The sequence below is a fragment of the Pithys albifrons genome, chromosome 5 (genome assembly GCF_047495875.1).
Source record: "Pithys albifrons albifrons isolate INPA30051 chromosome 5, PitAlb_v1, whole genome shotgun sequence".
NCBI lineage: Eukaryota > Metazoa > Chordata > Aves > Passeriformes > Thamnophilidae > Pithys > Pithys albifrons.
Window position 1 is genome coordinate 2251979 of NC_092462.1, and position 12961 is coordinate 2264939.

The following is a 12961-nucleotide window of genomic DNA, read 5'->3' on the forward strand; positions in this document are numbered from 1 at the left end:
TAAAAAGGCTGTTTTGCAGAGGATTCCACAACCAAAAATGTAATCACAAAAACTCCCTTCTGCTGCAGTGTCCCATTTAAGGGATTAGGAGAATAATCACAATCTGCCCCAGCAGCTCTGCCCAACATCCAGGCACTGCATACATTGGAAATGACATTCCTGCTTTGGGAAAGAGAATTTGGATGTGACTTAATGAACTCTGCAAAGCGAGCCTTTGGAAAGTCACTGAGATCACACCCAAAGGCATCAAAAGGCCTCAGTCATTTTACACAAACTGTGCAGTTCAAAATATAAAAATCCATAAAATCGACTGTCAAAAGAATTCCAAATTTCCAGGTATGTCAAGGGAGCAGATGGCTTCTGAATCCTAGAGATCTGCCAAAAGGATCTGTAAATTCAAATGTTACATGGCTGGATTCTGTGCTTTTCTTTTTACAGAGATCTGTATTTACATGCAATGGAGCAGAATAAGGGGGAAGAAGAAAAAAAAGATTATGTCTTTTGATATTATTCTCTCCAGAGAAATTCCTCAGGAATGGATAAAAACATGGTGTCAGGGAATGAGTAAATGCATATGACAAGACAGAGATTCCAGAGATGGGAGGAAAGGAACAGCAATGAGGAGGCATTAACACAGGCACTCCCAATAGAACACAGTCCTAAAGACAAGCTTGACAGACCCTCCAGTTTTTTAGTATTTCCTCCACTATTGTATATTTTTTGTGCCCTTGGAAACTACAGAGGGATCTGGCAAACAAATCATCTCTATTGATTTTTTAATTCTTATTTATTTATTTTTTATTTACCCTATGGCAATGGGAGTTGCCATTCCTTGTTTCTAGCCCAGCAGGAAAACAACAGCGAACCGTAAATCAGAAGGAGCCTCCCCAAAATCTGCACCACCTAAACAGAGATGCCTTGAGAGACTCAGAGAGTGCCAAGCCGACAGATTGCAGAGCCCGTGCCAGGCCCTGCCCCGGCACATCCACCTGCAGTGTGCGGGTCAGGGCACTGAGTGTCGGCGCCAGAGCCCCCCAGTGCCACCCAAAAGCTGCAGGGGGCTCCACCCGACACGGGGCACTGCCAGGGGGCACTGGAAATGAGAGATGGGGGGAAATGCTGACGTGGTGAAGGAGAGAAATGCACCTTTAGGCTGCCAAGCACGGCCACCTCCCTCCGTGCCAACTCCCTGAGCTCAGCTGGGCACTGGGACACCTGGGACACCTGGCTGGGGGTGGCAGGCAGGGCCACCCTGCTGGGGGTGCAGGGGAGGTGGCAGTGCCATCTCTGCGGGCAGCGATCCTGCCTGGCTGTGGGGCTGCCATGGCCGGCAGCGCTGGAGTCACTGCAGAGGGACTGAGCCCACTGAGGGCACAGCAGGGATGGATGGGGAGGGATTCCAAAGCGGAATGTGATGGGAAAGGTTGGGAGAATGAAGGGGAGAGCACTTCACATGGCAATGAGCACCTGTGAAGCGCTGCAGAGAGGGAGGACGGGTGGGGGAGAAAAGGAGAAAGGAGCCGCTTTTCCCCTCATACCTTGCGTTTCCGATCAGCCCGAGAGATTTTCCGCTGCCTTTTCCTTTCCTTCTCAAGGTTTCTCTCCCTCTCCTCGAGTTCAGACTCTCGAACTTTTTTAATGGAAGCGGCTGCGTGAGCCATTTTGGCGAGGCAAAGCGCAGCTCCAAGGAAGCCACGCTCCGAGAGCCAGGTGGTTTATTTTTCCCCGCAAGGGCACTGGCTGCGAGCCAGAACTTCACGCCGTAATCCACTCTTCCTCCTCCTCCGGCCCCCTAGGAAAGGTCAGGGCTGCGCTCCAGGCTCTGCAGCACCCATGGGTGGGCAGCGAGGGGGGCAATGTGTGCCCAGTGCCACCCACTGCGGGCAGGGAGCGGCTGGAATCACCTCCGAGCAGCCTGGGAATCCTTCCCTCAGCTCGGCTGCGAGGGAAGGGGAGCGTCACTCTTAGCTGGGGAGGGGGAGGCAAAAAACCCAGGAAAAGAAAAATCGGCTTTCAAACACCCATCACCGGAGTGGGAAGGTCTTTCGGGATTCCTCCAGAGAGGCTGCGTCTTCTGGCTGGGAGGAAGGCTCGGCTTCAGCATCACCAGCTGGGGGAGGGCGCAGCTCCCGTCAGCTTCTCACATCGCCTTTACGCAGGGTGAGGAGAAAATGGTGCAGTCTTGGTGACTTGATGCTGCTGCTGCTGCTGCCGAGAGCGCTGTGCCTTCCTGCCTGCTGCTCCTCACGGGCTGGGTGGGCAGGAAGGCAGCAGGGAGAGGGGCAGGGCTGGCAGAGCCCCCGCTCACCTGGCAGAGCCGCTGGGAAGGAAGGGCTGGCAGCGCTCAGGTCCTCATTGTGCCTCCCGCAGCCACGTGAGCTGCATCAGGAGACACGAAAGCGCAGCGAGGAGGGGGAAGCACCAGCTCGGCCGGCTCCGCTCGGCTCAACTCCACCCGAGACAAAATAGCACCACCGAGGGTGCTGTTCGTTATTCTTCAACCCCCAAAGATGCTTTCAGCCGCTTCTAAGACAACTTACAAAGGCCTGCGTTAAAGATGGAGAACAACTATAGCTGTGGACCAACAGAGATCAAGAGAGACAGCAACAATATGTTGTTACTTAGTCTCCCGCCCTTCCCAAACATCATTTGGGTTTGGGATACTAATTTCTAGCCTTAATATCAGAGACAGATGGGTCTGTTGTTCCCTCATGGCTTATCCCCCTGCTACATCAAAGTTCTACTCCCTCCCCGCTGGGTAACTTATCACTATTATCATCAAGCACTAATTCACCAAAATAGGCTGTGGGCAGGTAAAAAGAGCCTTTGCCATGTCACTGGCAGGCAGCTGATAGCACATTGCACTCCCCCCAACACCACTGCTCTGGCCTCCTCCAGGCAGGTCCTGAGGGAGCAGAGCTGTCTGCACCCCTGGCTTGGCCACCCCAGAGACACAGGGACATGGGACCTCACTGACAGCAGAACCAAAACCCACCAAACCAGAGCCACAAGTCCCTTACAGGTTTCCCTCTGCGATATATCCCTTGACTTCAGACCCAGCTTTCCTGGATGGGCCCTAAAGGGAGCCCCTTGGATTCCTGTGTAACACAGAACCACCACTGAGCTGAGTCCCCAAGTGCCACAGCTGCACATCTTGTAAATCCCTCCAGGGAGAGGCTGCCCAGAGCAGCTGGGGCTGCCCCATCCCTGGAAGTGCCCAAGGCCAGGTTGGACAGGGCTTGGAGAAACCTTGGATATGGTGGAAGGTGTCCCTGCCCATGGCAGGGGGTGGCACTGGATGGTCCCTTCCAACCCAAAGCATTCCACAAATCTGTGGTGACTCCATCACTTCCCTTGTTGCAGAACTTGACTTTTTCCTGTTTCCCCCCCTCCCTTTTTCCTCAGTTCCAGAGCTTTGGTGCAAATCACTGCTGCACACAGGGCAGAAGAGCAGATCACCAATTTTCCAGGTGTGTTAACACAAAGCTCAACCTTTGCTGCATTTTGTTGCTTTTGAATTGTAACTGTGTTTTCTGTGGCTTGCTTAGCAACCTATTTGACTGCTGGTGGTGTTTATAGCATGGGAACATAAGGAAAAGAAGGCAAAGCAAAGGGAATAAATATTAATTACAACTGCTGGTACTGAGCACACCCAGTTTATCATTATAAAGAGACTCTGTCCCCAAACCTATTGCCCAGTGACAGACATGCTGGGACCTCTTCATGTGACAGCAGCTCACAGACCAGCCCTAAAACCCACCTCCCACCACTGTGGTCCCCACAGGACGTGGTGTCACAGCTCACATGGACCAGGACCATTTGCTACCACCATTAATCCTCACTGATGACTCCTGCTGGTACTGTTGGGTTTCACTCTGGGAACCTCACAGACCAAATCTTCACAAGGGAATATATATGGAAACTACAGAACACTAAAAAGCATTTTCAAAACAGGGATCTGCTTTGTGTTTGCACCACTGATCTGTGCATTCCATTAAAAGTGCATCCTCTACTGGAAGGGGGCATGGGAAGAAGCAGGATAGGGAGTGCCAGCCAAGCTTTCTCTGGCTCCTCCATAGGTACAGGCTGAATTCTTCCCAGTTGTTCCCATTTGTGAGAAACCAGACTACACCAATGGATAAAACAAGCAGTAACTGCAGCACCAGCACCAGCAAAGTGAGATAAGCACAGGCAGTTATAGGAATAAAATAAAGGGGAAAACTGGAATATTTAGTAGGACTGTGGTGTGGCTTGTTCTCTTAAGGTTGCATGAGCCTCACTTGGAAACCAGAAATGAACAGCTGGTGGTCTAGAACTCAACCTGCCTAATGCCTTCCCAACCTTTTTGTGGGATCTCACACAGGAAATATGAAAATAAGACCAAATCACAGGTCACCACACTTGAAAAATCCTCATCTTAGGATTTCCCCAAATCACAGTTCAAGGACTCCTTAAGGGACTAAATGCTTAAGTCCTGATACAAGGTGCACACAGCAGGGTTTGATACACAGGAGGGTTTACAGCAGTCATGATTATTAAACAATTGGTTATCCTCTAATGATTGACATGTGCAGGCTCATCAGCTCAGGATCAAATAATTATTCTTTCAGAAAACTCACTTTAGAAAGGACTTGATGTACTTTGTAGCCCAGGTTACTCAAGAGAAAACCACCAGACACTGGAATTGAACAACTGGTGCCAAGTGAGACAAAATGAAAGAGCAAATACTCTTTGTAAGATTTCTGGTAAAGAAGAACTGCAGGTCAGCTCTGTGAGTTCAGTGTTATATCCAATAGACATTTCCTGCTTGACCTCAAAGAGATATAAAAATAATTCCTCAGTGAGTGATGTAAAAAAAAAAAAGGTGAATTCCAATAGATTATTTTGGAAAGAACATATCCAGTCTGGGGAGAAGAACAAAGTATGCATCACTTAATGTTTGGCACAGTTACATCCCTGCAGAAAGGAAGTGTTCTGTTTTAAGACAGATTTTCCTAAAAAAAGTAGAAAAGGGCTTGTCATTGTGTATTTAGATCCTAACAAAAGAAATCCTTTGCAGACAGCAGTCTGAAGATTACAATTTCAAGGAAAAATGGAGCCTGAGCATTTTCCCCCTAAACACAGAAAATGTATTGTGTGGCTGCTCCGTGAGGGAGGCAGAACACAGAGCGGTGCTGCCACAAACCGTGTGTGGGAGCAGAGTGGGAGAGTGGGCACAGCAACACAGGAGAACAGCTCCAGAAAAAGGGGGGGTTTCTCTCAAAAGTCTGTGTCACCAGCAGCCCTGAAGGCAGAAATGCAGAACTCATGAGATGCAGCAAATTCCCGCTCAGGGTAATGATAATAAGGCTGGGAAGGGTTGAGCCTGCAGGTGCTGCTGTGTGACCTCCCCCTGCAGCACAGAGAGCTCCCTGCCACAGCCACAGCTGGCACCAGCACTGGCAGACACACACCCTTTCCTCAGCTCATCAGCACTTCCAGTCTGTAAAAACCTACTGGGTGAAAACCAGGAGTAATTGAGTACAAGAGGAGAGGATGTAAACAAGGGATTGTCTTCCCTGAGGTGTATCCACTAACAGGGGTCCAGCTCACATAAATCAAGTGGACAGTGCAAAACAAAGTTAAAACCAAGGCTGGAAACCATGCCAAGGAAGTGTGACTCTCCAATCTCTTCCCAAAGATACAAAAAAAGGGAGGCAGGGATGGAGGGGGAAAAGCCCTTCATGCTTGGAAGCCAGAAAGGAGACTCTTCTTTCCAGCTCAAAGCTCTTGCACGTTCAGGAAATAGCCTGGAAATCCAAACTGGTTTCAGAGACATAAAAAGGAGAAAGGGCTGTCCCAGGCAATAGTTTGGCCAGGATTAAAGCTGGGCAGTCCAGCTTTTTGTCTCCTGTTATGGAAACCCCTTCTGGAGAAGGCAGATCACAATTCCAGGGGGGAATGAGGCTCCCTCCAAAGTGATGAACAGCCACACTTGTGTGTGACACCCAACAGGTATTTCTGATAGGCACAAAAATATGTGGAATGCCAGAGCAGGGTACAAAGTACTTAATTCAACTATTTGGAATTATTCAGATGGATTGTGCTTTTTAACATATTCAGCCATTTCAGTAGCTACAGAATTACACAGTCCTGGAAAAGAAGGAGAGTAATCCTTGTGGAAAGTCAAAGCACAAAGCCAACAATGGAAGCACAGGCTGCAGTTACAAATTGCCTCCTGTCTCACTCATTGTTTAATCCATACTCTTATTTATTAGTCACACAGTAGCAATTGTCCTAATTCTAGAGGTACAATAACCCTGGAAGTGACTACCCAATAATGGGTAGGTTTTATTTTATATTTCCCAAGAGAAAAAATACTAAGGTTAAAAAAAAAGAGCTCTACACTCTCTCATTCTTATGTGAGGACAACGTGTTCCCAAAAGTTGGAGCCTGGAAATTAGTGTCACTGAACTGGAACTGAGAAGAGAATACATAAAACTGTGCTCTGGCTTTTCTTTGTACCTTGAGTATATTTATTTTACTAATTAGAAAGCAGCAATGCAAACCAAGAAACTAAAAGGGGGAAGTTGAGGTGCAGATAGACCTAAATCAGCCCAGTCTTCCCATGTTCCCTTTCTTTTCTGCTGGATATAAATCACAGCAGTGACACCTCAGTGGTCAGCACTAAAACCATCCTGCAGATGCAGCAAGACTTCAGTACCACACCCTCCCTTGCACAGCAGGTTTCTGTCCCCAAGGTGTGCAGGAACAGACAAACTGTAAATGCAATTCTTAATTATCCCAGGAAAAAGAGGAAGATGCTTCATCTTGGGAGACTTACTGAAGATACTCATCTGCTTGTATAAGGCCATCCATGACTTTATAAGCTTTATAAGGTTTTCCAAGCTGTGCCATGGGAAAGAAAGTCTTCCCACATGCCCACAACTTTCCAAACACCAACAACAGGATGGAGAAAGGCCCCTCAGACAGTGATGCTTCAGTTCAAATAAATACCCCAGTTATGAGGTAAAGACATCCCAGCTGAGGCCAGGCTGGCAATTCAAGAAGCATCTGTTTCATCAGAATCCTAAATAAACTGGAGATGGGTATTTCTGGCAACAGCCCCCACATCCTGTGGTTTTCCAGTGCCCACTAAGTGGCATTAACTCCCAGTATTGCTCCACTTATGTGAGTTTCCATATTGACTGGCAATATTGACCTCACATGGTATTTAACTGAGTCAAACAGGGCCTCTCACAAGAGCTCATTAAGGGCAAGAGCAGACATTTTATTGATTTCAGTGGACTTCAGAACAGGACCTTGATCATTTCATCCAGCACTGAAATGGGCCTTCTCATCTTTCTCCCTTCCTGCCCTACCAGCTTTCATCTTTGATTATCGTGTTCTGATCTTGGGAAGCTGTTAAAGCAAAGAAGGAGCCACGGGATAATTCTGAAGGTGCTGCAGACCTGCCAGGGCTGATTCCCAAGGTGCACATGGTGTTCCTCAGGCTCCCTCATCCCTGCCCTGACATCTGCTGGACCTGCTGAGGAGGGGCAGGGCCCACCTTCTGCACGTGCAGCTTGTCCACCTGGTCCCTGCTCTGCTGACAGCACAGGGAGGGTCCCCCCCAGCCAAGAGCTTGTTGGGGTCTGCACTCACCTGCTGCTCCCCAGCTGCCACCTGGTGACATGGACAAGTGGTCCAACACTCCTCCTCTAATCCTGGCCCCTCCTCTAATCCTGAGACAGAGCATATTTCAAGTTTAAGGGTAATAATTGTCTGGGGAAAAGTCACAAAAAGCCAGTTATGTGCTGAAAGGCACTGCCACACATCTCACCTGTGTCCCTGAGAGGTCAATCCTATCACTTGTGATTTAAAAGTCCTGTTACTCGTTGTCCCAAAAGCCAGGGGGCCTTGCCAATGAGCTGCCTGAGGAGCCAAAAGGAGGGCTCTTCACTCTAACCCCACCTGCTGTACAAGTTCATTCCACTCAGAAATTACCCTGTTCCAACAATGGGGCTGGACTGCAGAGTTGTGTGGTGTGTAACCCATGTCACAGGAGCATCTGTTGATCTGGAAACACAGTTCTGTTCTCTCAAAGCCAACAGCGTGACGTGAACAAAAATAACTTCACAAATTACACTGGTAGGAAAAATAATTATGCCTGGGCAGCAGGAGCTCATCACAGGAAAACTGATTTTTCTGCCTGTAAACCAGTGTGACCCAGATCTCAGCCACTTCAAATCCCTTCAGTTGCAACCTGGATGCTGCACATAATCAGCTCTGCTTAAGCATCCTCTGTTACGTGTAAAAGTGTCCCTGCATCTCAGAGCAGCACCAGGTCATGCAGGTTCACACTGAACAGGCCTGATCTACCCTCAATCCAAGTTCACATGTCCAGAGGGATCCCCAACAAAGGCTGGAGGGATTGCCATTAATACAAACATTATGAGCCCCCCAAGATTACAGATTACCTAGAAAATAAACAATTGTATTTCACAGTTGGTTTCAGTTTGGGAAGCACAGAAGAAGAAAAATATGCCCAAGTCATGCAGCTTTATATTTACATAATTTACAAAAATATACTATATACTATCTAGGGATATAAATTGGATATATTATATACAATATATATCCCCCTAAATGACATATATACCTATATATAATATATATATATGCCTAAATGGCATTTCTACCACACCAGTGACATGGTTTGATTTCACCCATGCACCTGTAAGCAGGCTCAGAGCCTCAATCTTCAGGCCACAATAGTGGATACCAAAAATAACCAACCATAACAAAGATTTTAACTACACAATGTCTAAAATACATCGAGTACCAGCACACATTAGTCTAGTTTGTTGCTATAAAGTAAATGCTGCTATTTCCTTTTTTTTTACTGCTTGTTGTAATAAAAACATAGTTAGAGTGCATTGCTTCATGGAATACCTGTGGCAAAGAGGTGTATCACTTATTATGCCTTTCATGCACATTTTCCCACTGCTTATAACAAGGGAAGACCTGGCTGCTACTTGTGTATAAAAACAGAGGATAAAATTTTATAGTAAGGATTCCTGAAGAGCTCTCAGAGACTATTTTTAGATACTCCCCAAATTAGCAACCATGTTAAGCACATTAACATATTAAACCCTAAGCTGGGTGTTTCCCACCGTTTCCTCATCAGGGATGATGAGGATACTTCTGGATTCTCTCTCCCCACCTGAGTAACTCCAGCAGTGCCAATGCCTGACCAAACCAACCCTATGGAATGCTGAATTCCATACCACAGCCAAGCAGTGCCTTTAGCGGGGGGTTATTTGGCAAGGACAGCCAAAGGGTGTAAGGAATTTGCTGCAGAGTGAACCCCAAGGACGAGAGGTCTGTGCCCCCCGCGGGCAGAGGGGTCTCGGTGCCTCTGGGGAGCCCCCGAGCAGCGGCAGGAGCGCAGGACCATGGAGAGCGCCCACCCCTCCATCACCCTGGAGAGCGCCCATCCGTCCATCCATCACCCTGGAGAGCTCCCGCGGCCGGGGAAGCACCGGGAGCGCAGGGAACATCCCCAGTGCGAATCCGAGGGGGGTCGGGAACAGCTGGGGACACGTCCTGGTGCGTCCCTGCAGCCACTTGAAAGGAGGTTCTGAAATCCAGGCGAGAAACATGGATGCAAAGGAAGCGCAGTCAGTGAGGTGTTTCCCACCGGGAGTGCCTGGGGAATGGATGGGAAATGATCCCCCTCTCCTGGTCAAAAAGTGCTACGGCAGCCATGGATTCACTTCAACAGAATCACAGGATGGTTTGGGTTTGGAAGGGACTTTAAAGACCATTTACTTCCAAACCTCCTGCCATGGCAGGGACACCTCCCACTATCCCAGGTTGCTCCAAGCCCTGTCCAGCCTGGCCTTGGACACTCCCAGGGATGGGGCAGCCACAGCTTCTCTGCCCAAACTGTGCCAGGGCCTCCCCACCCTCACAGGGAAGGATTTCTTCCTAACATCTAATCCAAATATTCCCTTCTATCAGTTTAAAGCCATTAACCCATATTCTGTTCCTTATCCCAAGTCCCTCTCCAGCTCTCCTATAGCCCCTTTATGTACTGGAAAGGGCTAGAGAGTCTCCCTGGAGCCTTCTCTTCCCCAGGCTGAACTACCCCAGCCCTCTCAGTCTGTCCCCATAGCAGAGATGCTCCACCACTCTGAACATCTTCATGGCCCTCCTAAGTGCCTGTCCAACAGGTCCAGGTCCCTCCTGTGCTGGGATCCTCAGAGCTGGACTCTGGTCCAGGTGGGGTCTCACCTGAGTGGAGCAGAGGGGGAGAATCACCTGCCTTGACCTGCTGGCCACAGTTCTGATACAGCCCATGGCAGTTACTGCAGCACCAAAGCAGCCCAAGCTAAAGCACAGCCCTGCTCTGGGGTCAGACACAACAGGATGCTCCCTGTATCACACACTGAGAAATCCCTGGATACAGACTGCCAGGGAATTCTACAGGAAGCACCTGAGAAGATCCAAACACCCCTGAGGCAGCACAAATAAAGAAACATTCTCCTTATGTGACAGATAAAAGCCAAAAAGCCAGGCCTGAACACCAAACCCAGCAACAGCCCACGGGCCTCTGATCAGGGTATGGGGGTCCTGCCAAAGGGTCCCCCCTCCCTGGTCTTGGATTAATTGTCTACATTCTTCAGTAAACATCTGCCAGGTGACCTTTTGGAAGCATTTCATAACCTATTACAAACACCTTTGCTCAGTCATATCCATTTTAAAAGTCATTTTTGAGTCAGTTAAATACACAGATTTCTTGGAAGCCACAGGGGATGCAGCTTGGTGTCCTTTTATAACTTAAAAAATCATGTAGATCTCACTTTCAAAACACCAGCTCTGTCCTTGTCCTTCCAAAAAGTAGGACTGTAGCATAGTTTTTATTTGTTAGCTTCTAGTTTAGGAACCATCTAATGAAAAACTCCTCACAGACACACAAAAAAGGGATGTTTGATGCACAGCATTTTCTTTCACTGTGAACTCACCAGGTAAAAAGCTCACCCACACCAGTACACCTTTAGTTAAGTGAAACAAAGCCTTCTCCAGAATCAAGAGATGGGTCTGACACACAGAAAGGCATATATTTACTATGGATTTGTTCCTCCAGTGCCCTCAGTTTCCATTAATTCCTGTGGAGGATGAGGATGATGAATTTGCCTTCTCAAACAACTCACAAGAAGGGGTCCCAAACTCCTGGAACAAAGGCAGGGCTCTGTCCACATTAATCATCATCTTCACTTTAAAGGCAGTATCTTTCTAACAGGAATAACTTCTGAAAAACACTTTGTGACTTCTTGGGAGCCTTGGGAATAAAGCCCTTACAAAAAGGGAACTGTCTGAACCACTTTCCCCTCTTGCTGTTATGGAGATTTGGAAATGCATTGCAGAGATCAGTACCAAAAACACACCCTTGCAAAAGTGCCCTGTAACCTCTTGTGCCTGATGGAACTGGGAGTCCATCTAATGATCCCCCTGGACTGTCACTCCACAGTTAGTGATTTAACATTCCACCAAGACAACAGCATCAAAACCAATGAATAAAGACTCGGGGAATTTACCCATTTCCTCGCCCTCACTGTGGAAGTAAGGACAGATCAGCAAAAGGGCAGGTGATTCACTCCCGGGGGTTAAGGCTGTGCTCTGCACTGGGAAGGGATAAAGGCAGCAAATACAGACTTAATATTAAAAAGGAAGACAAAAAGAACTGTAAATGTCTCAGTCTACACCAGGCTTTCCCTCAATTTATCACCCTTAAGCTCTTGCAAAGAGCAAAACAAGCTTGTATCTCCATGACAGCCAGCACGGGATTACAGGGAGTGCTTTAATTCCTCTCTGCCCTGTTCCTGCTCCTGGAGCCCGTGAGGAGAGTGTGGAACAGAGTAATCCTTCCTGCTGCTCAGAGCTGCCAGAAGGAGAGCTCCTCTCAAGACAGAGAACTCCTTTTAAGACACACAGGATCCTCTGATGGCACTGACAATGCCACAGGATGAGCTGCACAGCAGGAGTTAACTGGCCTGTCTGGGAAAGGCAGAAGCTGGACTTTCCACTGAGGGATAATGAAGACAAACACTTCAGCACATCACTGGGGATGTGAGAAACCTGGATTTAAACTCCCAGGTGCCCTATCACCTCAGTGAATGAATGGCCCAATTAAAACACTATTATTTATGTAAAGTAGAACAACTCTAAAAAAAGGAGGAACAACCTAGTCTGGCACTAATATAGTCATTAGGGACTTCAGGAAGGTCTCTGAACCCAAAATCCCCAAGTGAAGCCTTAACCACCAGGCTTTTGACAGAGCTCTGACCCCGTGGAATGGAGCAGGCTGTCCAAGTCCTGACTCAGCCAGTGCTGCTCGGGTGGAAAAGTGGGAAAGGCACCTCAGCACCCTGAGCCACATCCTCTACCTGGGCTAATTTGCAGCCTGGTGCTCTCATGCCTGCCTGGTGTCTGCTGGTGCTGGCCTGAAGGTCACTGCATTGTCACCACTCCACAATGCAGAGACATCCTGAGGTATCACCTTTTCCATACGAAGGGAAATATTTGCAAACTTCTCAAAAATCCTAAAGAGCACAGTGGATTCACATCTCCCTGACCACAGCCAGGACCTACCACTCCTTTAGGTGTCCTGTCTTTCCTTTGAGGACACAAGGATGCAGAGCAGAGGGTTTTCCCAATGAAAACCAGCCTTCAGTCAAACATCTGGAGAGGAAAGGAGTGGCAGAGAGAGCTGGGATGTGCTGAATGGACCACCACAGCATCCCCCTATGAGGATAAAGCAGCAAAGCTGAGCCTGGGAAGGGGGAAGAACAGTCTGTTTAATGCTGTCCTGTTATTTCCCACGAATAAAAGGATTATTTTCCCCCAACAGTGTGCTGCCAACGCCGGTGCTGTGGGTGAGCACCACAGGGTGGCACTGCAGCCCCGGCTGTCCCCA

General features: G+C 48.3%; 1 protein-coding gene across 37 annotated transcripts in view; it reads right to left on the bottom strand.

Annotated features, from left to right (window-relative positions):
* Positions 1-12961, bottom strand: part of ANK2 (ankyrin 2) — a 271916-nt gene that overhangs the window by 141194 nt on the left and 117761 nt on the right. For 3 of the 37 annotated variants that reach the window (XM_071555409.1, XM_071555420.1, XM_071555421.1), the window contains exon 1: positions 1539-1926. The exons of 33 other annotated variants lie outside the window; for them this stretch is intronic. In XM_071555409.1, coding sequence (XP_071411510.1) covers positions 1539-1661 — 123 coding nt within the window. In that variant the 5' untranslated portion in view covers positions 1662-1926. Of the gene's footprint in view, positions 1-1538; positions 1933-12961 lie in introns of those variants that run through there. One more of the 37 variants, XM_071555385.1, reaches the window with a different exon arrangement.